This window comes from Hylobates moloch, unplaced genomic scaffold (genome assembly GCF_009828535.3).
Source record: "Hylobates moloch isolate HMO894 unplaced genomic scaffold, HMol_V3 SCAFFOLD_14, whole genome shotgun sequence".
NCBI classification, from domain to species: Eukaryota; Metazoa; Chordata; class Mammalia; order Primates; family Hylobatidae; genus Hylobates; species Hylobates moloch.
In genome coordinates this window covers 14411433-14434298 of record NW_026652289.1, presented here as the reverse complement: position 1 = coordinate 14434298, position 22866 = coordinate 14411433, and the positions used below count along the sequence as shown (strand labels likewise).

Here is a 22866-nt window from a genome sequence, read left to right as displayed (position 1 = left end):
AATTCAATTAAAATGTGTTTCAATGACCTGTATTTTGCCAGACTTAATCACAGATGGGTATTAAACTTGTCAGAATTTCTTCAATTGTCATTCAAGCCTGTGAATAAAAACCCTGTATGGCACTTATTATGAGGCTATTAAAAGAATCCAAATTCAAACTAAATTAGCTCTGCTACTTATTTATATAAACAGCTTCAGTGGAACAGATTTAGTAATACTAACAGTGATAGCATTTTATTTTGAAAGTGTTTTGAGACCATCAAAATGCATACTTTAAAACAGCAGGTCTTTTAGTTAAAACTAACACAATTCTGCTTAGACAAATAGGCTGTCCTTTGAAAGCTTTAGGGAAATGTTCCTGCTTAGTCATTTTAGCGTTTTGATTCATAAAGTACCTCCGTATTGTAAAAAGATTACAGTGTTTAAGAGAGCCATTTGATAACTTTTTAGTGAGCTGTAAAAGGCAAGTTACAGCCTCAGTAAGATTATCTACCTGCCAGAATGGCACAAATTCTACATTCAAGGGTAGACGTTGGCACAACCTACTTACAGATTAGCCCTTTAAAGAAATCTGTAGCATTAGAAGATGGAACCAAGGAAATGTTTGTGGGTTCTGGCTGTTGATTAATAATTTACACACCGAATTAGTGAAATGAGTCACTTTCTCCTAATGTATTTATGTACCTGAGAGAATGCTTTTAAATATTAACCTAACTCAGGTTTGTCTAAATTATTCAATTGGAAATTATAGAATATTATTTCTGATAAACCAGGAATAAGTGAAATGCTGTTTGTTCATAAATAAATATGTACTTCATCAAATGTAGGAGAGATCATTTAGGAGAGGAAAAGCTAAATTGGGAAGACAAATCTGTACTGTTTCCGAAGTTGTAAAATCATGGTAAAGAACAATATGCTCGCAGTAAGTGGTTAAAACAACCATTCTTTAAATCTCAGTAGATAATTTTTAAACAGTATTTAACACATTTCCCTAATGTAGTTTGCTGTCTATGTGGAATAACTCAGAGACTCACTTATGCCTTTTAAAACTTCAAATACAATCACACACTACCAGTTTTTCCATGTGCATATAGGATGGTCTCAATACTTGAAATTGGAAATACAGGCTGTAAGTCCTTCAAGTCTGGATGTTGGGTAATCACGTTTTCTTCCAGAAGCCATTTGTTAGGACTTTCAAACTTCTCAGTGGGCCAGTGTAAAATTAAGGACGTTTTATAATTTAAATTTACAGATATAAAACAATTTTCTCTCATTTTCTAAAGGCAGGAATATAAGGACATTGCCCTAGATATATTCTCCCCATCAAACCAAAGGTCTTGCTGCTGAGTATTTAAAGCAGCTTCGCCTGAGGATGAAGGCAAAGACAAAGTTAACTGCTCAGCATACTGAAACCAGGAGTTTAAAAAAATAATTAAAAACAACTTCAAGGCCATAAATACTTGGATAGTGTGACATCAGGTCTTGGCACTGGATTTCCTGCAATTTCAGATGAAGGCTTGACTTGGCTTTGGATGTCTTCATGTGATAATTCTTCGAAAACCTACAACGATTTTTCCTATTTAACCCACCAACTTTAAGCAAAAGAAATAAAGTATATGTGGGGGAAAAGTTTGTTTACCTCTGCCCAGCAGGGGAATTAAAAAACTGGTGAAGAAAGGCAACAGGCAAGGCTTATATAAGGAAACAATAATAGGTTGCATTGAAGTTCTCAAACACAACAAAAAGCTTTTAGGTTGCAAATATTAACCTTGATTCTTTTACCCTTTTGAAAAATTCAATGGGATGGTTGGAAAAAAAAAAAAAAACCACACACATGCAACCTTCTAACGTAATACCCAGGCAGTCAGATAATTTATAGCACAACGTGTTAACACTGGGATCCAACTCTTCCCCCAGCAAAATCTCCTTACAAATTAGTTAGGGCAACATATACCACAAAGCCAATGGAAAAAAAAGAAAACCTCGATTGAATTGCAAACACAGCTTTTCAATTGACATTAAAACAACTAACCTTTACCTTATGGCTGAAACACTAAAAATCAAAAGTATTACATATAAAAGTGAGAATAACTACATAAAATGTCTATTTTCATCAAAGAAGTCTAATTTAGACTCCAATACAGTATTAACAGCTCAAACTTTGATGGTGAACAATCCTTTTCCACCTTAATGCAGTGTAGGAAGAATAGCACACATTAAAGTTTGTTACGAAAATAGAGTTTATTAAAAACATCCCTATTGTTTTGAGGAGCTTTCACCGTTACCTTGTCTTAAATTAAAAAAAAAAAAAAATAGAGAGCACTTCTAATTACGATTTGTAAACTTTTTAAAGTCAAAACTTTTAAAAAGTTACAGCAAAAAGGGTAATATTTATTCATATTTTCAGTATTTTTTGTTATTTTGTGGCTATTTTTAAATAGAAGGGAAGCAATCAAATTGCTTACAGTTCCCCACCAGCTGGCGCGGGGCTGCAGTACAGCGGGAGCAGATATAATACAGCATCTGTACACCTCAAGCTCTATACTCCAGGAAGTGTCACTGTCACATTTTCACAAATTCCAGTCTCTAACGAGGAGCCTCTGCTGCTGAGCCAGAATCCTTTTCGGGTTCAACGGATGAGGTAGCCTCAGCAGGTAACTCTTCAGAAGGCTTTAGGACTGCAGCCTCAGACTCCCCCTTCTCAAGTTCTGAAGCAGTGTCTGCATTTCCCACTTGGCTAATGGGAGGTTCAACGGTTTTGTTACCACCTGCCCTGTCTGTCACCTCAGGCTTCTCCTTTCCTCGGGCTTCTTCCTTCTCTCTACGAGACTCTCTATCTCTAGAATCTCTCTCTCTGTCTCGATGCCCACTAGAGCGTCTATTTCTCTCTTCCAAGTCTCTGTGCCTGTCCCGGTCAGGGCTCCTTCTTCCCCACTCTCTCCTGTCACGGTTACTATTATCTCTATCATCATTACGGTTCCCATACCGTTCCCGGTCATTTTCCACCCTATTTCCAAAAGATCTTCTTCCAAACCTTTCTTGGTCTCTACCTGAATTGAACTGCTGCCTGTTATCATTTCTAAACTGCTGTGGCTGCTGCTGTGTTGGTGGAGGCTGTTGTGATGGTGGCGGCTGCTGCTGCTGCTGCTGTGGTTGCTGGGGTGGCTGCGGCTGTGGCTGCTGCTGCTGTGGCTGCTGCGGCGGCTGTTGCCTTCCATCTCTGTCTTCAGGACCCCCTGGGCCTGGCCCTGGGCCCCCGAGCCCTGGCATTCCACCAGGCCTAACAAAGGGGCCATGCGGTGGGAAGGGACCTTTCATTCCATGAGGTGGAGGCATCGCAAAGCCCCCTGGTCCTGGAGGTGGGCCTCTGTGCATCATGTGTGGTGGCATGGGACGGGGCGGCATCAAAGGGAACCGCTGTAAGTGAGGTGGGGGCATTCCTGGAGGGCGCTGGAGTGGGATGAGACCGGGCCGGGCGCCAAGAAGACCAGTAGATGGTGCCTGAAGTCCAATTACAGGACCAGGGGCAACTCCTTGAGTGCCTAAAAGACGACAAAAATAAAAATGTAAATACCACAGAAGATGGCACTCCAGTTTCAGCTGTGTTCTGTGGAGCTTAGAGCAAAATAAAATTCAACCCACAATCTTCAAATTTCATACTGTTTGCTGCTCTACCTGTCACAAACCCAGTGTGAGGCCTAGTAACAACCTAAGGCAAGCAATTGCAAAGACGTTTTTAAAGTATCTAATACAGGTAGAGGCCAGAATAAACTGGAAAATAAAATAGTAATGGTAATACCAATTTTCAGAGAGTATGTCAAAATCTCCTGTAGCTTTCATTAGAAGCTGTTTTCCCACTCCAAATACATTTGAGAAACACAGTGTGCTAAGTCCTAATGAGATGAATACATTCACTATCAGTAACTATTCAAGCTAACTAAGCATACTGCAGGTGCACACTTAGAAAATTTACACTCTAAGTCTTCTTATTACTAGAAAAAAATAAGGTCACTGACCTAGAAAACCCAGGAAAGAGGAAGATCTCTGACTCCATGCTACACTTAGTCCATATTATTAAAATGCCTCATGCAGTTACTATGCAATGTGCATCAAATAAACACTAATGTCTACAAAACAAAGATCCATACGGAAATATGAAGTTTATTGTTACAGTTCCTTTTTCAAGGCACAGCACGATACTTAACTTGCGAGGCCATCACGACCTGAATAATGCTCAATGTTCAGCTGTTCACCTTCTATTCATTATTTCTATTCATTCTTCCAAAGGTTGGTGCTGCTGAAATACCAATGACTTCTTGGTTTTATGTTCCCATCTACATGAGGGTTTGCTCATACTGATATAAGAGTCACACAAGTTCAACAACCTGTCATTTTCTGCTTGGGGTTCACCACTTAGGTAACAGAAAAGCATTGGCATCTCTCAATTTATTCTTTTGCAAATATAAATATTACAAGACAAATACTATAATACTATGACTGAAAGGAGTTATTCTGATAATGGAAAATGTTCCAGATACGGTTAAGAATATGCTATTTACCCATGTGCTGCAGAAAGGTCTTTGAGCAAGTTATGGGTTATGATCAGTTAGCAATGGTAAGAAAAATACTTGGGTGATACTGACAGAAAAATGACCAATACTTTAGTACTAGTTATTTTCTTTCCTCCCCAACATCATGTTATTTTAGGTTTACAATTTGAATAAACTTCTTCCCACCTACTTCAGCAAACTAACAAGTCCTGTTTCTAGATTTTATGTATTAATAATTGTATCACGCTAAATAAGAACTTCTACTTTAGTTTTTGCTACCCACGTGTTGTCCAATAGTACTTGTCACACTTTAGCACTAAAGTGGACTTGAAAAGGTATGTAAACTAGTTTATAACTCTTTTAACATAAAGACTCACCAGGTTTGGTATTTACATAAACAAAAATATCTTCTTCTAAATGCTTAAAGAGAAATATATTATGTTCGGTGAAATACAATCTTGGGCATGTGCCTCAGTATTCTGGCTTATAAAATGGGCATAGTAATAATATCTGCCACTTGTTGAGATAAAATAGGATAAAATACATGAGAGTGAGTTCAGTGTTTGGCTCATGTAACTGCTGAAATTATTCTGCATTATCTATTTAGAAAAGTAATAAATATCCTAATACTAAACATTTGATTTTGCAAAAAACACATTTTCCATTTCTGATAATTAAAATCTTAATCGACTCCTACTGCTTCTTCACCACCTGCCATAGTTTAAGGTCAAGTACTTCAGTAACTGGAAAAAATACACTGAGCTTTCATGTCAGGTCTAAAGTTGGGAAATGCTGATTACCACAGCAAAAATGCCAGAAATTGTGAAATGCATGAGGTGATGACTCTGTCCCTTCACAGGCTCTTCAGACTCTTTGGGAAAATCCCAGACAATGAACATGTACAGGACACCAGCTACACTGTATCTCAGATAGAAATAAAACACTCTTCACATCATTTGGGAAATATTTACTGAGTATATACCATACACTGGGGCAACAGAAGCACATGTCCTTGCTTTCACTTTATAAAGGAATAGTGTAGTTCCAACACCTGTGGACTTTAATCCAAAACATAAAATGCATATGCCAAGGCACAGTCTCTTTTAATAGAGGGATCATTACATAGAAACACCTGAAACAAACAGAACTGTACTTTCCCATCACCTTTTATTAGTAAAGATTTGTTTTCCAGGACTAAAATGACCAATGTTTACTGTTACGGAGGTCAGCGTAGCACATTCTGGTGCCTATCTATAGGTTCAAGTGGCCAAGCCAAATTTCAAAATAACACCAGAAAAACGGAGGAAACAGTTTCAAAGCATCTTATTATAACAACAGAGTTTAGCTGAGATGAGTCTTCAAAAGAAAGTGATTCCTGAAGGGCAATGGGAAGGTCCTACTCCTGATTGCCCCATGACTTGGCTTCCTCAAGTATCTGACAGTGGCCAAAGGATGCAAAAGCCACCTCAACTTTGTACAGAAGAGCGAAAATGGGCCCTGATGATAAAATACAAACCCCAGTCTGAAGGACCACATCTCTTAAGTACTTTACAGCATTCATTTGAGGGTATAAATTAACAGGGTTAAAATTTACAATAATCATAAACCTTATATAAAAGCATGATTTTTATAAAGAATTGCCTACTTGTTTGATACATGTGGATATTTGTGTGTGGGATTTGCTTAAAACATTATACACTCAAATCCTCTTCTTCATAAATAAAGCTAAAAAGATGTGGCCAGCTGGGTTTCCTTTTAACCCTTTGAGATCCAACTAAATTTGTAGATTTCTGACAGAATATGCCCATAGCCCCAGATGGCCTTCAGACCACAAAAAAAATTTTTTATCTGTAGTTCCTTTTTTTCCCCTTTTGCAGTGAACATGTAATGCTTTTATAATCAGTTATATTAAAAACACATTATCGAGACCATCCTGGCTAACACAGTGAAACCCCGTCTCTACTAAAAATACAAAAAAAATTAGCCAGGCGAGATGGCGGGCGCCTGTAGTCCCAGCTACTCGGGAGGCTGAGGCAGGAGAATGGCGTGAACCCTGGGGGGCGGAGCCTGCAGTGAGCCGAGATCGCGCCACTGCACTCCAGCCTGGGCGACAGCGAGACTCTGTCTCAAAAAACAACAACAACAACAACAACAAAAAAACACATAAGATGGCAGAAGACTGGCAAGCATGTTAGCTAGGAAGTCCTTATTAGGAAAGCTGGCATTAGGCATAAACCATCGGAGTATACTGTGAGTTACCCAGGTGAAAGGGGCATTCAAAGCAATTATTCATTTCATCTGGAAATATGATGTGCGATATCACTGACAAGTTTTCTAAAGTTATAAATTTTTTAAAAACCCAATTCATTCACATTATGTATTAAATATCTGAATTTTCTATTAATTTTCATTTAATAGTCCTTTCCTTCAAAAGGGACAAAGTTTGGTAGAAATAGAGAAATTTCTTTTTTTTTTTTTTTTTTGAGACGGAGTTTCGCTCTTGTTGCCCAGGCTGGAGTGCAATGGCACAATCTCGGCTCACCGCAACCTCCGCCTCCCAGGTTCAAGCAATTCTCCTGCCTCAGCCTCCCAAGTAGCTGGGATTACAGGCATGTGCCACCATGCCCAGCTAATTTTGTATTTTTAATAGAGACAGGGTTTCTCCATGTTGGTCAGGCCGGTCTCGAACTCCCGACCTCAGGTGATCCGCCTGCTTCGGCCTCCCAAAGTGCTGGGATTACAGGCATGAGCCACTGCGCCCAGCCAAGAATAGACAAATTTCAATTGCTGTAGGAGATGGCACAAGCTAGCATGGAGGTATAGAGGTGGGACTCATAAAGCTGGTGTGCGAATCTGAGTGGCAGTCATCGGGGGTGTCTGAATTGGATCTCAAAGGAAAATAGACAAGGCCAGTGAGTTAACGAAGGATGTTACTATCAAGACATTACTAGCAGCTTTTGAAAAGGCATATAGCAAGGTAAAGCAGTGGTGACTGTGGTTCAGAGAACCACAATAAAATGACTTTTGATGAAAACTAAGAAGAAAGGAGAAAATACAGATGAGGTTTATGAAGCTGAAGAGGTAAGTCAGGGCAATTCAGAGGCCCTATATGCCATAAGGAGGAACCTGGACTTTGACCTCTAGTGGTGCAGAAAACCAAGGAATTTTTAGCAGGGATAAATGATTCTATGATTGTTTTTGATAGACCCTTCTGGCAAGTGGTGTACAGGATAGTCAAGAGGGGAAGGCCCCTCGAGAGTAGTTAGGCACTTATTCGGAGAATCCAGCAGTGACAGTGATAGTGACAAGAGACTGAAGTGAAAGAGAGGTGCTGGAGACAGAGGACACACTGCAGACATTTAGTGGACAGGAAGGACGGGGTGGAAGCGATGAAGGAACACAGCTCTCTGCCTTAACTGAGCGGATGCAGCTGTCAACACAAGATCAGAAGAGTGATGGTGTTAACTCCCCTGGAATATAGGTGAAACAAAAAAGGGCTCAGACCTGGGAAACAAATTTTTAATAAAGCAAGGCATTAGGGCAGACCAAAACAGTGATGGCTCTAAGTGCCTGAATTCAAATTTGAGAAGTATGGAAAACACACTAGAGTTTAACTAAAAATAACCAAGAATCCGTAAATTTTTCCTATGACGATCCAAAAAAACAGTTGTTTTACAATTAAAAAAGGGGGTGGGGAGACACCATTGCCATCTACAGTGAAGATGCCTGAAATGGTGTGAAATAAAGAACAAGTACATTAAAGGGCTATGGGGGATGTGGGAGAAAGGAAGGCTGATTTCATAGTTGGAGTCCACCGTGGACCTTGAAATCTCAGGAGAATGTGCATAAGGGATACAAAAGGCATATAAATGAATAGGGTGGCTTTCTGTCAAGGACCACAGAGTGTAAACACTCAGGGAAACAGATATAAAACATAAAATGTAAAAGGTCTGATTTAAATACTGTGGGAGTGACCAACTGCATCAGTTGCAGAGGATGCAGAATTTCAGTGAGATCTTTACAGAAAAAGAGGAACGAGTCAGTTCCTCTACCTGTTTTGGTCAACAACCCTATCTTCCATTCTACCAGAGCCACCATCTCTAGGAGCTCTAGATGTTTGATCACTAATAAACTCATTACTTCCAAATTCCCAATTTCAAGTACCCCACTCTTTACCTGCTTCTCCTCTTTCCAGGTTATTCTCTCCAGATCTCCTTTCCCCAAACTTCAATCCCACCAGGCTCATGCCCCACAAGGCCCTTCATGTTTTTATCTTAATCCTTACCTGCTTTGGAGTCCATGGCTCTCCCTCACCGTATCTGCCCGGAAAACCCCCAACATTGGTTTCAAATGCAACTCTTCTGCCTAATCTCCACCTGGACGTGGAGTATGCTGACTGCTCTCATTTCAAATTTCTGTAACTACAACCTAAGTGCACCCTTCATTCTGGCCAGTAATCTAACATTTTCCTAGTCAATCCACATTCTCATGTCCTGGGTGAGGACACATGTTCAAGGTCCTCCTTAATCCTGTCTACTGTTAGTTGTTTTGTTTGGTAATTTTAGTAAGGTAAAATTCACACAGCCTGTAATTTACCCACATAAATGTACAATTAATTCAATGGTTTTAGTATATTCACAGAATTGGGCAACCATCACAATCAACTTTAGAACATTTCTATTACCCTAAAAGGAAATCCTGCATCCGTGGGCCATCTCTATTTCCCCAGCTTTCCCCTCATCTGTCCCAGCCCCAAGCAACCAGGTAATGTTTTCTGTCTCTGTGGGTTTACCCATTAACATTCTGTATAAATGGAATCATAAAATATGTGGTCCTGTGTGACTGACTTTTGCTTGGCGTATCTTCTCAAGGTTCATCCATGTTGCATGTTTAAGTCCTTCTTTTTTTATTGCTAATATTCCATGATATGAATATACCGTATTTTAGTTACCCTAGTTGGCTTATCATTTTTTTAAAAAGGTCTTCAGAAAAAGACTTTTTCATCCACCCACATGCTACCAAATCTACCAATTTACCTGCACCTGAATCCACATTACTCCTACTGTCTGTGACTGTCCGTGCTCCAACGGTTACACCCGTTAATTTGTATCCTGGATCTATCCCCTCTCACCTACATAACAAACGAGCACACAGCCCTTCTTGCTTGCACCAACATTCTCCCCTCTACTGGGCTTCCCAATGGTAAGTATGCCGTAGTTTTTGCCCATCTTTCGGAAACGAGAACAAAAATTAAAAACTCCCTCACCCTGCATCTCTTTTCAGGTATCACCCCATTTTGTTCTTCTCCTCTATAGCAAATCTCCTGAGATGTTCAAAATCCTAATTGTATCCTTCATCTCCCATTTTCTCACAACCCTATATAACTGGGCTTTTGAACTCATCAATCCAATGAAAGCACTTTTCTCGCAGTCACCAGGAGCCTTCATTTTGCTAAATCCAGCTGCCAAGTCGCAGCACTCTTTCTTGATCCATCAGTGTCATCTGATAGTTCACCTCTCTCTCCCTCTTTCCTGCCTAGAAACTCTACTTGGCTTTCAGATTATCTCCCTCTACATTTGTATCCTAGCCCACAGGCTGTACCTTCTCAGTATCCTTTGCTGGAGAGTACAGTATAGATAGTGGTCAAAAGCACAGGGTCCTGTTGGAGTGAGGCTACCTTGAATTCTAACACTGCTACTTGTAGCTATGTGACCCTCGGAAGGTTATTTCATCTCCAAGTGCTTCAGTCTCCCCATCTATAAAATGAAGATAACCCTGAGGGCTGCAAGGGTTAAATGATTAATATACACAAACTGCTTAAGAGTTTCTGGCACGTGGAACTATGTCTACCTTAGTCTCACAGCATCATATTCTTAGCTGCCAAATGCTGAAGAATTCTTGTCCTCAGACCTCTCACCACTTCTCTATCTATATTCTCTCCTTAGGTAATCTCACAGGCTCCTGTGGCTTTAAATATTATCTTTATCTGCTGAAGATGCCAGAATTTACAGCTCTATTAGATGTTACCAGTAGTTTACTTGACATCTGTACCTGGGTATCAAAGTTAGAATATCCAACATTTTAATTTGATAGGCTCCCCTCAAACCCACTCCTACAGATTTGCACATCACAGGAATGGCAATTACATCTACCAGTTACTCACATAAAAAACCTGAGTCATTCTTGACTCTTTTTCACATTCCGTATTTAAGTAATATGGCAATTCTGAAGGCTCTATCTTCAAAATATCTTCAGACTCTAACCACTTATCACCTCCACTGCACCAGCCCAACGTGGGCTAGCTCCCATCTCATCTGCTGCACAGCATCAGAACCGGTCTCCTTTCCACTCTTACCAACTTCTAGAGTCTGTTTCTCTAACAGCCACAGTAATACTTTAAAAACTGTACATCAGATCATGGCATGGATAAAATACTCTACACCATTTCCCACTGCACTCAAACTCTAGTGCTCAACAACCTTCTCTAAGCTCATCTCCTGCCACTTTCTTCCCTTTGCTCTCCCTTCCTGCTGTGGTTCTTCAACAATCCATGCCCCATCTCAATTCAGGCCCCCTTTCCTTTGGTCCTCACTCTACATTCCTTTCCTCTGTATTTACATGGGGGTATTCTCTTCATTACTGGTTCAGATGCTTTCCCTAGCAATCATATTTAAAATTGTACATATCCGTGTTACACCCTTATACCGCCTAACTGTCCTGTTTTAATCTCTTCATAGAAACATCTCCATGTTAAATTATTAGCCCAGGTCTGCGAAAATATAAACTCCAGAAAGACAGGTTTTGTTCATTCTGGTGTTTCTAGTACCTAGAAGGGTGCCCGGCACACAATGGTTATTGATTAGATATTTATTGAACATATGAGTGAATGGTGTTTGCAGAGGTGATGACCAAATTCATCAAGGAGAAGATACCTCTCAGGGGATTAAGAATAGAGGATGCAAGCTCCAGGTTTTTTCCCAGGGTGGTAAGAATCTTTCCAGCATAAACCTAGGAGGACTTGAACTTTGAGAAAGGATGAGTTTTCTTTCAACCTCCTTTTCTGTTCTTTCTTGCAGTTCCACCGTTTTGATTTGATCTCTACAGAATGAGTGTCACTGTGGCATTTTGCATGAACTCAAAATGAAATTTTCCCACATGAAGAAAAAGATGTATCAACCACTCATCTCTTTCATCAATGCCTGAAGAACCCTAAGCATATATCCCTAGGTTTTTTTTTAATCAGCAAGTATTATCTTTTTTCATTTCAGACCTGCAGAAAACTGAAATAACAGTACAACCAACATATTATTTCCTTTGCCTAGATTCACCAATAACATTTAGGCCTATTTATTCTATAAGAATAACACTCCTAGGTTCTTATAGAAGGCACTATGTTCTGAGAGCTGGGGAAAATGGAAGAATAAGGAGCTAATTTTCAAAGAATGAGAAAAAGCATCTTTCAAATTGTATTATACATTAAGATTATATTTTAAAAATGATGCTTAGAATGTCAGCAAGAGATTCTTAAGAGAAATTTGAGTTTCCAATAATATATAATGCAGATATACTGAGATGTGACTCATCTATTTTTGGCATAAGGGTATATTATGTTTTGATAACATCTAATACAGAATTACAAGTGAAACTGGAGAACGATTATCTTTTTTAAATGCTTGGTTTTTTCTAAATAATGTACAGTAGGCTCTGTATGGTCAACTTCCTACAGATTTGCTTTTTGGAATTTCAGTTAGCATAATAATTACTTAAGTATGTTACTATAATTGACAAAGTGCAATAGCTATGAGTTAAAATTTCATTATGAGAGTCAATAAATTTGAAATCTAAAGTTAACTTTCTATCACTGAATGAGATTATCTGTAGGCAATTTTATTTTCAATATTAGCTGGAAAAAAAATCTTACCTGAAATTCTTTACAGCAATTAAATTTGTCTACCAAAATCAATCTAGAGCCCAGAGTTACTGCCCCTCCCACCTTCCTCAAGATGTCCCTCAGAGAGATTTAAAGTTAAGACATTCTTCAGACTTGCACCCTAGAGCAGCCTAGGAAGTGACAGCCCAGGAGAAATGGAGACAATGTGTTAAAATATTTCAAGGTTTTCTGCAAGACTTTCTCCATGTTTCATTTGAAGTGCTTGGCCTTGTGAGAAACTATGGTGTGTTCATGTGTAAATTCATATCCATGCCAAGTATTTGTTCTAGATTAAATCACTATTTTGCATTATCCACTGTATCCAATGAACAATGTTATATACTAAGTTGAAGGTAATGTAATTCGTATTCAAGAACCATTTCTACTATATAACACTAGTGGAATAACATAACACAATAATTAGAGTACCAATTCAAATATTTTAAAGCTTTCAAAGAAAAACACTTTTATAGGATAAGTAAACAGGCTTTTGGGTACCAAATCAAATACCTGATATACCACTCTAGCTTATAATTTAATGTAACCAAACATCAAAGTTAAAACAAAATTAAAATACAAAAATTGTTTTTTAAAAAATTACGTATTATGTTAGTACTTTAAAAACTCTACTTTCTAGAATTTTCTTCAGGCTTCCTTTTAATGTCAGTGGCTAACTAGTGCATTACTAGTAGACTGGTGCTTTAATGCTCTAGTAAGTGTTGCTAAAAATGAGCTACTAAAAAATCTAAAATTCTAGACAGAAACTGGGCAAAGAAATCCAAACTTAAGTGAAATCATCAAAATCAAATTCCAATTGATATTGGATATTGATATTGCTGGCAAAGTTATTCATCTTCTAGGCAGTTTCAGGGATCATAACGATAGCATAAAAACATTTATGCTTGTTTAAATATGATTCACAAACCAATTCTATCCCCACAATTTCCTGAGGTGTCCAAATCTGGAATCATCAACTCAAATGTCTACTGAAGCCATGTCAGGACTGCAGCGCATCACACCACTGCCTAGTAATTCAGCCACAGGCCACCAACTTGTGACTCTTGCTTTAAAACCTTTGGTAACAAAAATTACAAGTAGGAAGTGATCTTACAAATACCCAATTCTTATTTATAAATTTTACCATCAGCTACAGTAGTGTGACAAAAACTGGTGGTAATCTCTTCATACTGATAATTAATGAATAAATATACTTGTCAAGAGGCTTTAATTTTCCATAAAAGGAATGAGTTCGACCTAGAACAGTTTTTGCTTGAAAAGATATTTTGGATATACTGGTAACACAGTAGAGATAGGTAACACAAACAAACATTTTTTTGTGTATTCTTTTTTATTGTTTGGAACACCAAAGTAACCCAAACTTTACATTTACAATGAACTTTTTAATAAAAATAGGTTGTACATATTAGAGATACATGTTATACAAAAGTTTTTGAAAAGTAAACACAAACACTTATACAGTAAAGAGAATGAACTGAATTGCTATCATTTGTAATATTCCTTCTCTCCTAAGTGACCAACAACTGTGGAATGTTACCTTTAGCTTTTATGAAACTACCACCACCGTAGCTATTTTGGTGTGTGAGATTTCTTTAAAATCAAGTAATAATCAATTATTGTGTACCAAGTAATTTTATATTTTCAGATTATCAGTATTACTAAAAGAATCAAAATCTCTAAAAGTTGGTTTTATTCCCTCCAAATTCAGTAGTACAACTCAACTAATTACTCCCAAACTAACACCCGCACTTAAGTCTGATGATACAACCAAACCATCCTTAAGGCACCCGCTGCTTCTTTCCAGTATAATCAGGCTTCACTACAGAATTTTTGGAGACCCACTGAACAACCGTTTGGCACCTACTACTTTAAAAATATTGCCACATTTCACAAATTAAGATCCAAGAACTCAGTTAAGTCTCGCTCACTGGAAAAACTACAGATATCTAGTAGGTATGCTATTTACCACTAAACTGACACGTTTTCTCATTAAGCCAACTGATGGAACTTTAATATGTGTAAATTTATGATCTAATCTACCTCGAAAATACCTGAGGCAACTATGTCAAGATAAATTTTTTCCTAAAAAGTAGGCCAGGTGCGGTGGCTGCTCACGAGGTCAAGAGATCAAGACCACCCTGGCCAACATGGTGAAACCCCGTCTCTATTAAAAATACAAAAATTAGCTGGGCGTGGTGGCACGCGCCTGTAGTCCCAGCTACTTGGAAGGCTGAGGCATGAGAATCGCTTGAACTCAGGAGATGGAGGCTGCAGTGAGATGAGATTGCACCACTGCACTCCAACCTGGCGACAGAGTGAGACTCGTCTCAAAAAAAAAAGTTTGCTTCCTCTGTCTGCCAACACAACAGTTTAAAACAAATCACAGATGAAGTAATATAATTTTAGAATTGCAAAAGATATTCTTCTCTAGGTGTTATAAATACCATCTATGACACTTCTTACCTGTAATATAAGCAGCCACCATTCACTAAGTGCCTGCCCTACAGCAGGCCCCAAAGCAAGTGTTTTATAGATGTTAGCCCATTAAATCATCGTGACACCATTGCGTCTGTCATTTTTCTCCCCCTTTACAGATGAGAAAACTGAAGTTCAGCATTAACTTCTAGACTTATAGCTTTCTAGTGAGCATAACAATTCCTTTTATTATCTTAAAAGAAAACATTAGAGCACCAAGAGGAAATACCAAAGCATCTTAGTTCTGGGATTCCATCACTTGGTTATCCCAACCTAATTACTGATCCTTTAGTACTGCAATACTGCAGTGTGGTTACCACATTCCTTTATCAAAATGATAAAATTTGTTAGTCTTGGATGAACCATTCTTAACTTGCATACACATTTAAAACTCATTCCTCTATAAGGTCAAAATTCCTGTGATATTATTTTCAAGACTGCTGACTGAAGGCACATGGAAGGCTTTCTTTCTCATGACTGAACTAACCTACTTCATTTTAGTTCAAAGTGCTTATTTTAACAAAATTGTTTTCACTTTTCTTATGTCAAATTCTAAACCCTTCTGGATTTAGAATAGCCTTCAATTTTAAAATTTTGTTTTAGAATGAAGATAATCATCAGAAGTAAAATATGAATAGTCCTGCATTGAAAACCACCCACTCGTGTAACAAATGTTCCCCTCTCATGGGTCCATCTAGTGGGAGGAAGATGGACATGCAAACAGTATGTTAGGTGGTGATAAACGCTATGACTGATTCAGAATTTAATTACTTTTCTAGCCATGCCTAGCTATGTTTTTCCAAGCTCACCAACTTCTTATCTGTGTTTGGTTGCACATGTTGGATGCAGAGGTTAAACTGTATGTTCAGTAGTGATAAGAAGTAACAGGCAGGGTCTTCAAGACCTAAATGTTAAATCACAGGCAGGCTACTTACTACTCTTCGGGGTTGCTTGAAAGCAGTGGTTATTAAACTCCTGGAGTTCATGAGATCTTTTCACTCATTCAATAAATTTATTAAGCCCAGTAAAAAACACAAATGCAGCAATTTTATAAAGTTTCAGGTACTCTAACATCCATGGACCTCAGACTAGGATTCATAATCAAGGGTGTGTATGTGGGATGTGAAGAAGGGGTTGATCAGAAAACTATCCAGATTCCATGATTCTTGTGCAATCATGTTAATATGAAAAAAAAAAAAAAAAGCATAACAAAACAGATGCAAAGATGTTCCCTGGTTCCTAGTCCAATGTTCCTTCTATGATATGACTTCCATTGGAAGGTAGACCTCTTAAGCAACTTCCTCATTAAACAAATCATTTTCCATCATTATGGTAACTACACTCCTGTATCACTTGTGATAAATTTTAATCCCAAATCCTCTTTTACCATTACCCAATCTGTGTACTAAGGGAAATAAAATCAAGGCTATTATCAGCCTAAGCTTAGTCTAGGGGAGGGCAGAATACAGTATACCATTTAAAAACAAATTGATTTTTTATTTTAAACGTAGTACATGCAAAAAAATAAAAACTTCCAACAGTACTGAATAGCATAGATGAAAAGTAAAAGTCCTCCATTACAAACCAATGTCTCACAGTCCTACATCTAAGAGGTAATCAATGGGTTCTTTCCTAAAACAACTCAGATTATGAAAGCAAACAGGCATATGCATATACCTTTGAAAAATACTATGGGCTCACAGAACTAGAACACTGTAATACTCTCAAGATATTAACTTCCAATTAGGGGATTCAAATGTTAATTATATTTGGCAATACCACTTCAAATACAACAATTTGTTAATTTAAAAGATGGTCTACTATAACAAGCATGTGATGTATTTATTCATAACTTAAGCAGGAAAGAGTAAGCCCGCTTAAAGATGTAAAAGATCTAAGTCACATCGCCCTTGATCACAGTATTGAAGTTGTGGGTAAAAAGTACAACAGATAAACTCCAGCCAAGTAAACTGAGAGTGAGTGGGAAAGTGGTACCTCAGGCTGCGCAACTGTTACTTAGAAAACAAAGCCATTTTATTGGAATGTATCAAAGATGATTTCTTTGCTAGCCCACAAAGAATGCTACCCAAGTCCAGGGGTTTCAGATGGATAATAATTGGTCCAGACAGAGAAAAACCTATGCTGTTAAAGAAATACCTCCTAAAAGCTGGGAAGAGACTAAGGTTAAGTGAATTACGAACTCTGTACCAATTCCTTTGCACAGAGATTACTTTTAATCATTTTTCTATACCAAATAAGGATGTGAAGATCCAAACTTTTATTCAAGACAGACAAACATGATTTTGTCTTTGAGATTATCTCTTCGTAAAGATCAAGCACACATATTTGACTTTAAGAGGAGGACCTTCCTCAAAATCAAACAAACAAAAAAACAACCAAAAAAAGCCAGTCTTGGAGATAATTTTACCAAAATTAACATTGTTTTTTAAAAAACCTCTTGGGGATGAGTAGGGGGTGGGTGGGGGTGGGGCAAGGAAAACTAATGATAAAAAAAATAACTTACCAAGAAGTGAAACAGGCTGGGTTACAGGAGGGGTGGGCAGATTCGTGGGTGCAGCAGGTGGCACAGCAGAGCCATACATTTTCACGCTGTCACCAGACTCGGCGTTTCCTCTAGCCCCAGACACCACTGTTGGAATGGGATTTCCAATAGATAAGTCTTTTGTAGTGTCTTCATTTATACCAGCGATAGTAGCTAAGGAATATAATTATATCAACATGTGAAGCTGAATAATTAATTATCTCCCGGTCAACATTCTTCTGCCATACTATAGACCCTATTACCGGTTCACTCTCCCTCCTACACCCAGCTCCAAGAGGATAAGCAAACACAAAGAAAAAAACATGCTTACAGTTTGGGATGCTTATTGGTGGAGTGTGAGGAGGAGGAATGGATACTGGTGGAGTTATAGGAGGTGGGGGTCCAGGAGGCAGAAAACCTAGAATAAGAAAAATAATATCAACTTATGCTGTATCACTTCATCGCAGGCTCTAAAGGATGTTCACAGACAATTTTGTGTACCTGGTGGTAAATGCATTGGGTTGAATCCTGGGCGCAAAAATGGTGGAGGAGGAGGGGGAGGAGGAACACCAGGACCAAAGCCTGGTGGTGGTATTCCCAGAGGAGGCGTGAAAGCAGGTGGCTGGAGAGCACCAACTACAGGTGGACCCGGTTGATGTGGTGGGACCTAGAAAGAAAGATAAAAGAATAAACCACCTATCTAGACACCCTCCCATCCACACAGTAAGCACAGATAAAAGAGCATACTGTTGAAAAAATAGATGTTTCTTAATTTGTGCTTATTAGACCAGTCAATTTATTAAATAACAGGTGGTAGTTAACTTCTCTTCGTACCAACTGATAGAAATCAAAGTTGTGGGCCAGGTGTGGTGGCTCATACCTGTAATCCCAGCACTTTGGGAGGCTGAGGCAGGCGGATCACCTAAGGTCAGGAGTTCAAGACCAGCCTGGCCAACATGGTGAAACCCTGTCTGTACTAAAAATACAAAAATTAGCTGGGTGTGGTGGCAAGCACCTGTAATCCCAGCTACTCCGGAGGCTGAGGCAGGAGAATCGCTTGAACTTGGGAGGTGGAGGTTGCAGTGAGCCGAGATTGCGCCACTGCACTCCAGCCTGGGTGACAGGGCAAGACTTGGTCTTAAAAAAAAAAAAAAAAAAAAAAAAAAGGAAAGAAAGAAAGAAATCAAAGTTGTGCTCTCCACTTTATGACAGCAATTTCACACTATATTTCATCAGTTTATTGGTGTTCTGACATCATGTAATACATTTTTAAGATGTTCCATGATCCTTTCGGCAATACAGCTTTAAGACAAGCTACTTGGCAATTTACACAATGGCTAAGATCACAGGTCCTGGAGCCAAATTGTCTGCTTCTCCCACCCACTTTAGTTAGCTGTGTGACCTTGAGCAAGCTATTTAAACTCTCTAAAACGGCAAAGTGCCAACCACACATAATTATGCAGATTAAATGAGTTAATACATACTAAGAGCTGGTGCCTGGCACTTAAATACCCAACAAATGTTAGCTATTGTTTTTTTTTTTGTTTGTTTTTAAAGATAAATTTTAACAACTCCCCCAGCCATGGATAGTTATCAGTCTATGGCCTGTTAGGAAACGGGCCACACAGCAGTAGGCAAGCAAGAACCACCGCCTGAGCTCTGCCTCCTGTCAGATCAGTGGCGGCGTTAGATTGTCATAGCAGCATGAACCCTATCGTGAAATGCACATGTGAGGGATCTAGCTTGTGCAGTTCTTATGAGAATCTAACTAATGCCTGAGGATCTGAGGTGGAGCAGCTTCATCCTGAAACCATCCTCCACTCCAGTCCATGGAAAAATTGCCTTCCAAGAAACAGGTCCTTGGTGCCAGAAAGGTTAGAGATCGCTATTTGAACAGATTAGGCAGGGTTCTGTAAATGAGAGCTGACACACATTGAATTTTGCTTAGAAACTGCACTGGAAGGGCATATCCAGAAGGTCAACTGAAGAGTTTGCCAACTAGGGGAGTCCATTTAAATCACAGCCAAGAATGTACCAAAGCATACAGTTTCCCCCTCACATTGAGAAAATGAAGACACAGTTCAATTTTATGATAGCTCAGATTTATCTGATTCAGATTTAATGTGAGAAACTGAGGAAGGAAGACAAGAAAAATCTAGTAGATCACACATAGAACTACGGGTCAAGTTCTTATAATTTTCAAAGGGTTTTTCATTTTTCAGCTCTTATGACGTGACAAAAAACATACTGAGTACTTAACATATATTATCTCATTTAACCCTCAAAACAACTCTAACACATGAGGAATGCCAAAGCAAGGGAATTTGCACATTTACCAATAGGAAACTGAAGCTTATAGGTTAAGTTATATGCCAAATACCATACTGCTGAATATAAACAATAGAGTTGAGAACTAAACCCAGTTCTGCCAGAATCTAGTATTTCTTTTCAAGTAACAGGTTGGTTAACTAGACAGCAAATATTTTATAATAAGAACATATCTTCATGTTAAGTGGCATTTATTATGAAGTTTTCAATCCATTTAAAAATTTCATAAGGACAGCACCCAAGGTGAAAATTAAGAAAATCCCTGTCCCTTAAAGCAGCAGCTTATTGGGTACATATCCGAGTTTCTTCAGAACATAAAGTCCTTGAAGAATGAAGACTCAGAAAAAAAGTAGGCAGAACCTATGGAACTTGATACTGAATAATCCGGATGGATAGATGTAAGACAATATACATTTATTTTGGTTGTATAAACATTTATGGGCCAGGCACGGTGGCTCACACCTGTAATCCCAGCACTTTGGGAGGCCAAGGCAGGCAGATCACTTGAGGTCAGGAGTTTGATATGAGCCTGGCCAGCATGGTGAAGCCCCATCTCTACTAAAAATACAAAAATTAGCCAGGTGTGGTGGTGCATGCCTGTAATCCCAGCTATTCAGGTGGCTGAGGCAAGAGGGTCGGGCTTGAACCTGGGAGGCAGAGGTTGCAGTGAGCCAAGATCACCACCACACTCCAGCTTGGGCAACAGAGAGAGACTGTCTCCAAAAAAAAAAAATTATGTAAAGAATATAAACTTTAAATCTGACAAAACATGAAAAATTAATATGCCCATGTATGTACTCATGTTTTTTACTATGAACCCAGACATATATCTACACTAAGATTTAGAAAGGGACCTTTCAGGCACTTAAAGTTTAAGTCATGTCCCAATATTCTCACCTGTGGAGGTGGCACTGTTATAGGTGCAGGAACAGGAATAGGAGGGACAGGCACAGGTAATGGTTTAGGTATGGGTGATACTGGTTCTGTGTGTGAGGTTTCAGCACCTCCATTTTGAGCAACTTCATTTTCAGGCTTCTTAGGAATTCCTTTCCAATCTGTAAGCGTGAAAGAAATTTGAGTTTACCATTTTCAGTTTGTAACTTTAAATCTAGAAATGAAAAATGTTGATTAAAAAAACCTAGCCCAATTATTAAAGACATTCCTATGCTAATTTTAGAAACAGTAAATTATTTAAATCAACAACAATAGAAACATGTAAAAGAATGCATACTGTGTGCCAGGCACTATCACAAGCACTCTATTTATACTAGCTTATTTAGTTCTCACAACCATTTACAAATAGATACTACTATTATTCCCATTTTACAAATGAGAAAAGTAAAGACAGACTGCCTAAGATCACATTCTTGGTAAATGGCAGGGATGGATTCAACCCAGACACATTTGGTTCTAGAGTCCATGTTCTTAACCACAAGAATGTATTATTCAAATTAAAGTATTAAAAATAAAGGATAATGAAACATCCAATATTTCCTGAACAAATTTTCACTAATATTAAAGAATAACTTAAATCTTCCACCTATTTCCACATATCTTCTAGTCACGTGAAAGCAAAACCATCTTTCTGCTCTGTCCTCTGAGGCTCTGGCTCCATCAGAGATTCTCCTATATTCTTGACCTTTTCAATACATTCTCCACTGGATCATGAGCTCCAAGATTACACCATCCTCTTTTTACTATTGTCTGGAGCCTCCCAGATGTCCAGCACATAGTAGGCCCTCAATACCTGATTGCCTTAACGCAAATCTAGCTCTACCCTTAGATGAAGGCTTTGTACATCCAGGGAGGGAGTGGGATGTGGGAATAGTACAGCATTGTTTCATCTCTTTTTGGCTCTCAAACCATCACTCCTGCTTGAAGCTTCTTTTATTTTACTTTAATTTTTTGAGACAAGAGTCTTGCTCTGTCTCCCAGGATGGAGTTGAGTGGCGCAATCTCGACTCACTGCAACCTCTATCTCCTGAGTTCCAGTGATTCTTCAGCCTCAGCGTTCCAAGTAGCTGGGATTACAGACACCCGCCGCCACATCCAGCTCATTTTTTTTTTGTATTTTTAGTAAAGATGGGGTTTTACCATGTTGGCCAGGCTGGTCTCAAACTCTTGACCTCAAGTGACCTGCCTGCCTCAGCCTCCTGAAGTGCTCGGATTACAGGCATGAGCCACTGTGCCCGGCCTTGAAGCTTCCTTTAAATGTTCTTTCTGAGGGCGGTGAGGGCGAGCATGGTGGCTCACGCCTGTAATCCCAGCACTTTGGGAGGCTGAGGCGGTAGGCAGATCACCTGAGGTCAGGAGTTCGAGACCAGCCTGGCTAACATGGTGAAACCCCGTCTCCACTAAAAAAATACCAAAAAAATTAGCAGGGCACGGTGGCATGCACCTGTAGTCCCAGCTCCTTGGGAGGCTGAGGCAGGAGAATCACTGGAACCCGGGAGGCACAGGTTGCAGTGAGCCAAGATCATGCCACTGCACTCCAGCCTTAGTGACAGAGCAAGACTCCCTCTCCAAACAAAACAAAAACAACAAAAAACATTCTATGTTGCCATGCCATCCTATGCTCCTCCTTGTTCCGCTGTCTAGAATCTCCAGGTCATGCCCACGCATTCTGCGATTTTCCCCACTGAAATCTCACTGTCAATCTGGTATTTTAAATATTTATGCCCACAAATAACTGCAATTCCTTGTCTTATACGTTTACTTTAGATTGCTTCTCTGGACATCTAAAACTTTCCAAGGTAATTATCATGAAGCACTGGATTAAAACCCAATACCAGGCCGGGTGCAAGTGGCTCACGCCTGTAATGCCAACTCTATGGGAGGTCGAGGTGGGCGGATCATTTGAGGTCAGGAGTTTGAGACCAGCCTGGCCAACATGGTGAAATCCCATGTCTATTGAAAATGCAAAAATTAGCCGGGCGAGGTGGCACACATCTGTAGTCCCAGCTACTCGGGAGACTGAAGGAGGAGAGTGGCTTGAACCTGGGATGCAGAGGTTGCAGTGACTC

The 22866-nt window shown here is 39.1% G+C and overlaps 1 protein-coding gene across 3 annotated transcripts in view; it reads right to left on the bottom strand.

The window, feature by feature from the left end:
- Nucleotides 1-6: 6 nt before the first annotated feature.
- Nucleotides 7-22866, bottom strand: part of SCAF4 (SR-related CTD associated factor 4) — a 64710-nt gene continuing 41850 nt past the window's right edge. For 2 of the 3 annotated variants that reach the window (XM_032175773.2, XM_058427254.1), the window contains exons 16-20: nt 20741-20898; nt 18017-18182; nt 17847-17933; nt 17498-17689; nt 7-3542 (exon numbers count right to left, since the gene is read on the bottom strand). In XM_032175773.2, coding sequence (XP_032031664.1) covers nt 2587-3542; nt 17498-17689; nt 17847-17933; nt 18017-18182; nt 20741-20898 — 1559 coding nt within the window. In that variant the 3' untranslated portion in view covers nt 7-2586. The remainder of the gene's footprint in view (nt 3543-17497; nt 17690-17846; nt 17934-18016; nt 18183-20740; nt 20899-22866) is intronic. The other variant, XM_032175775.2, reaches the window with a different exon arrangement.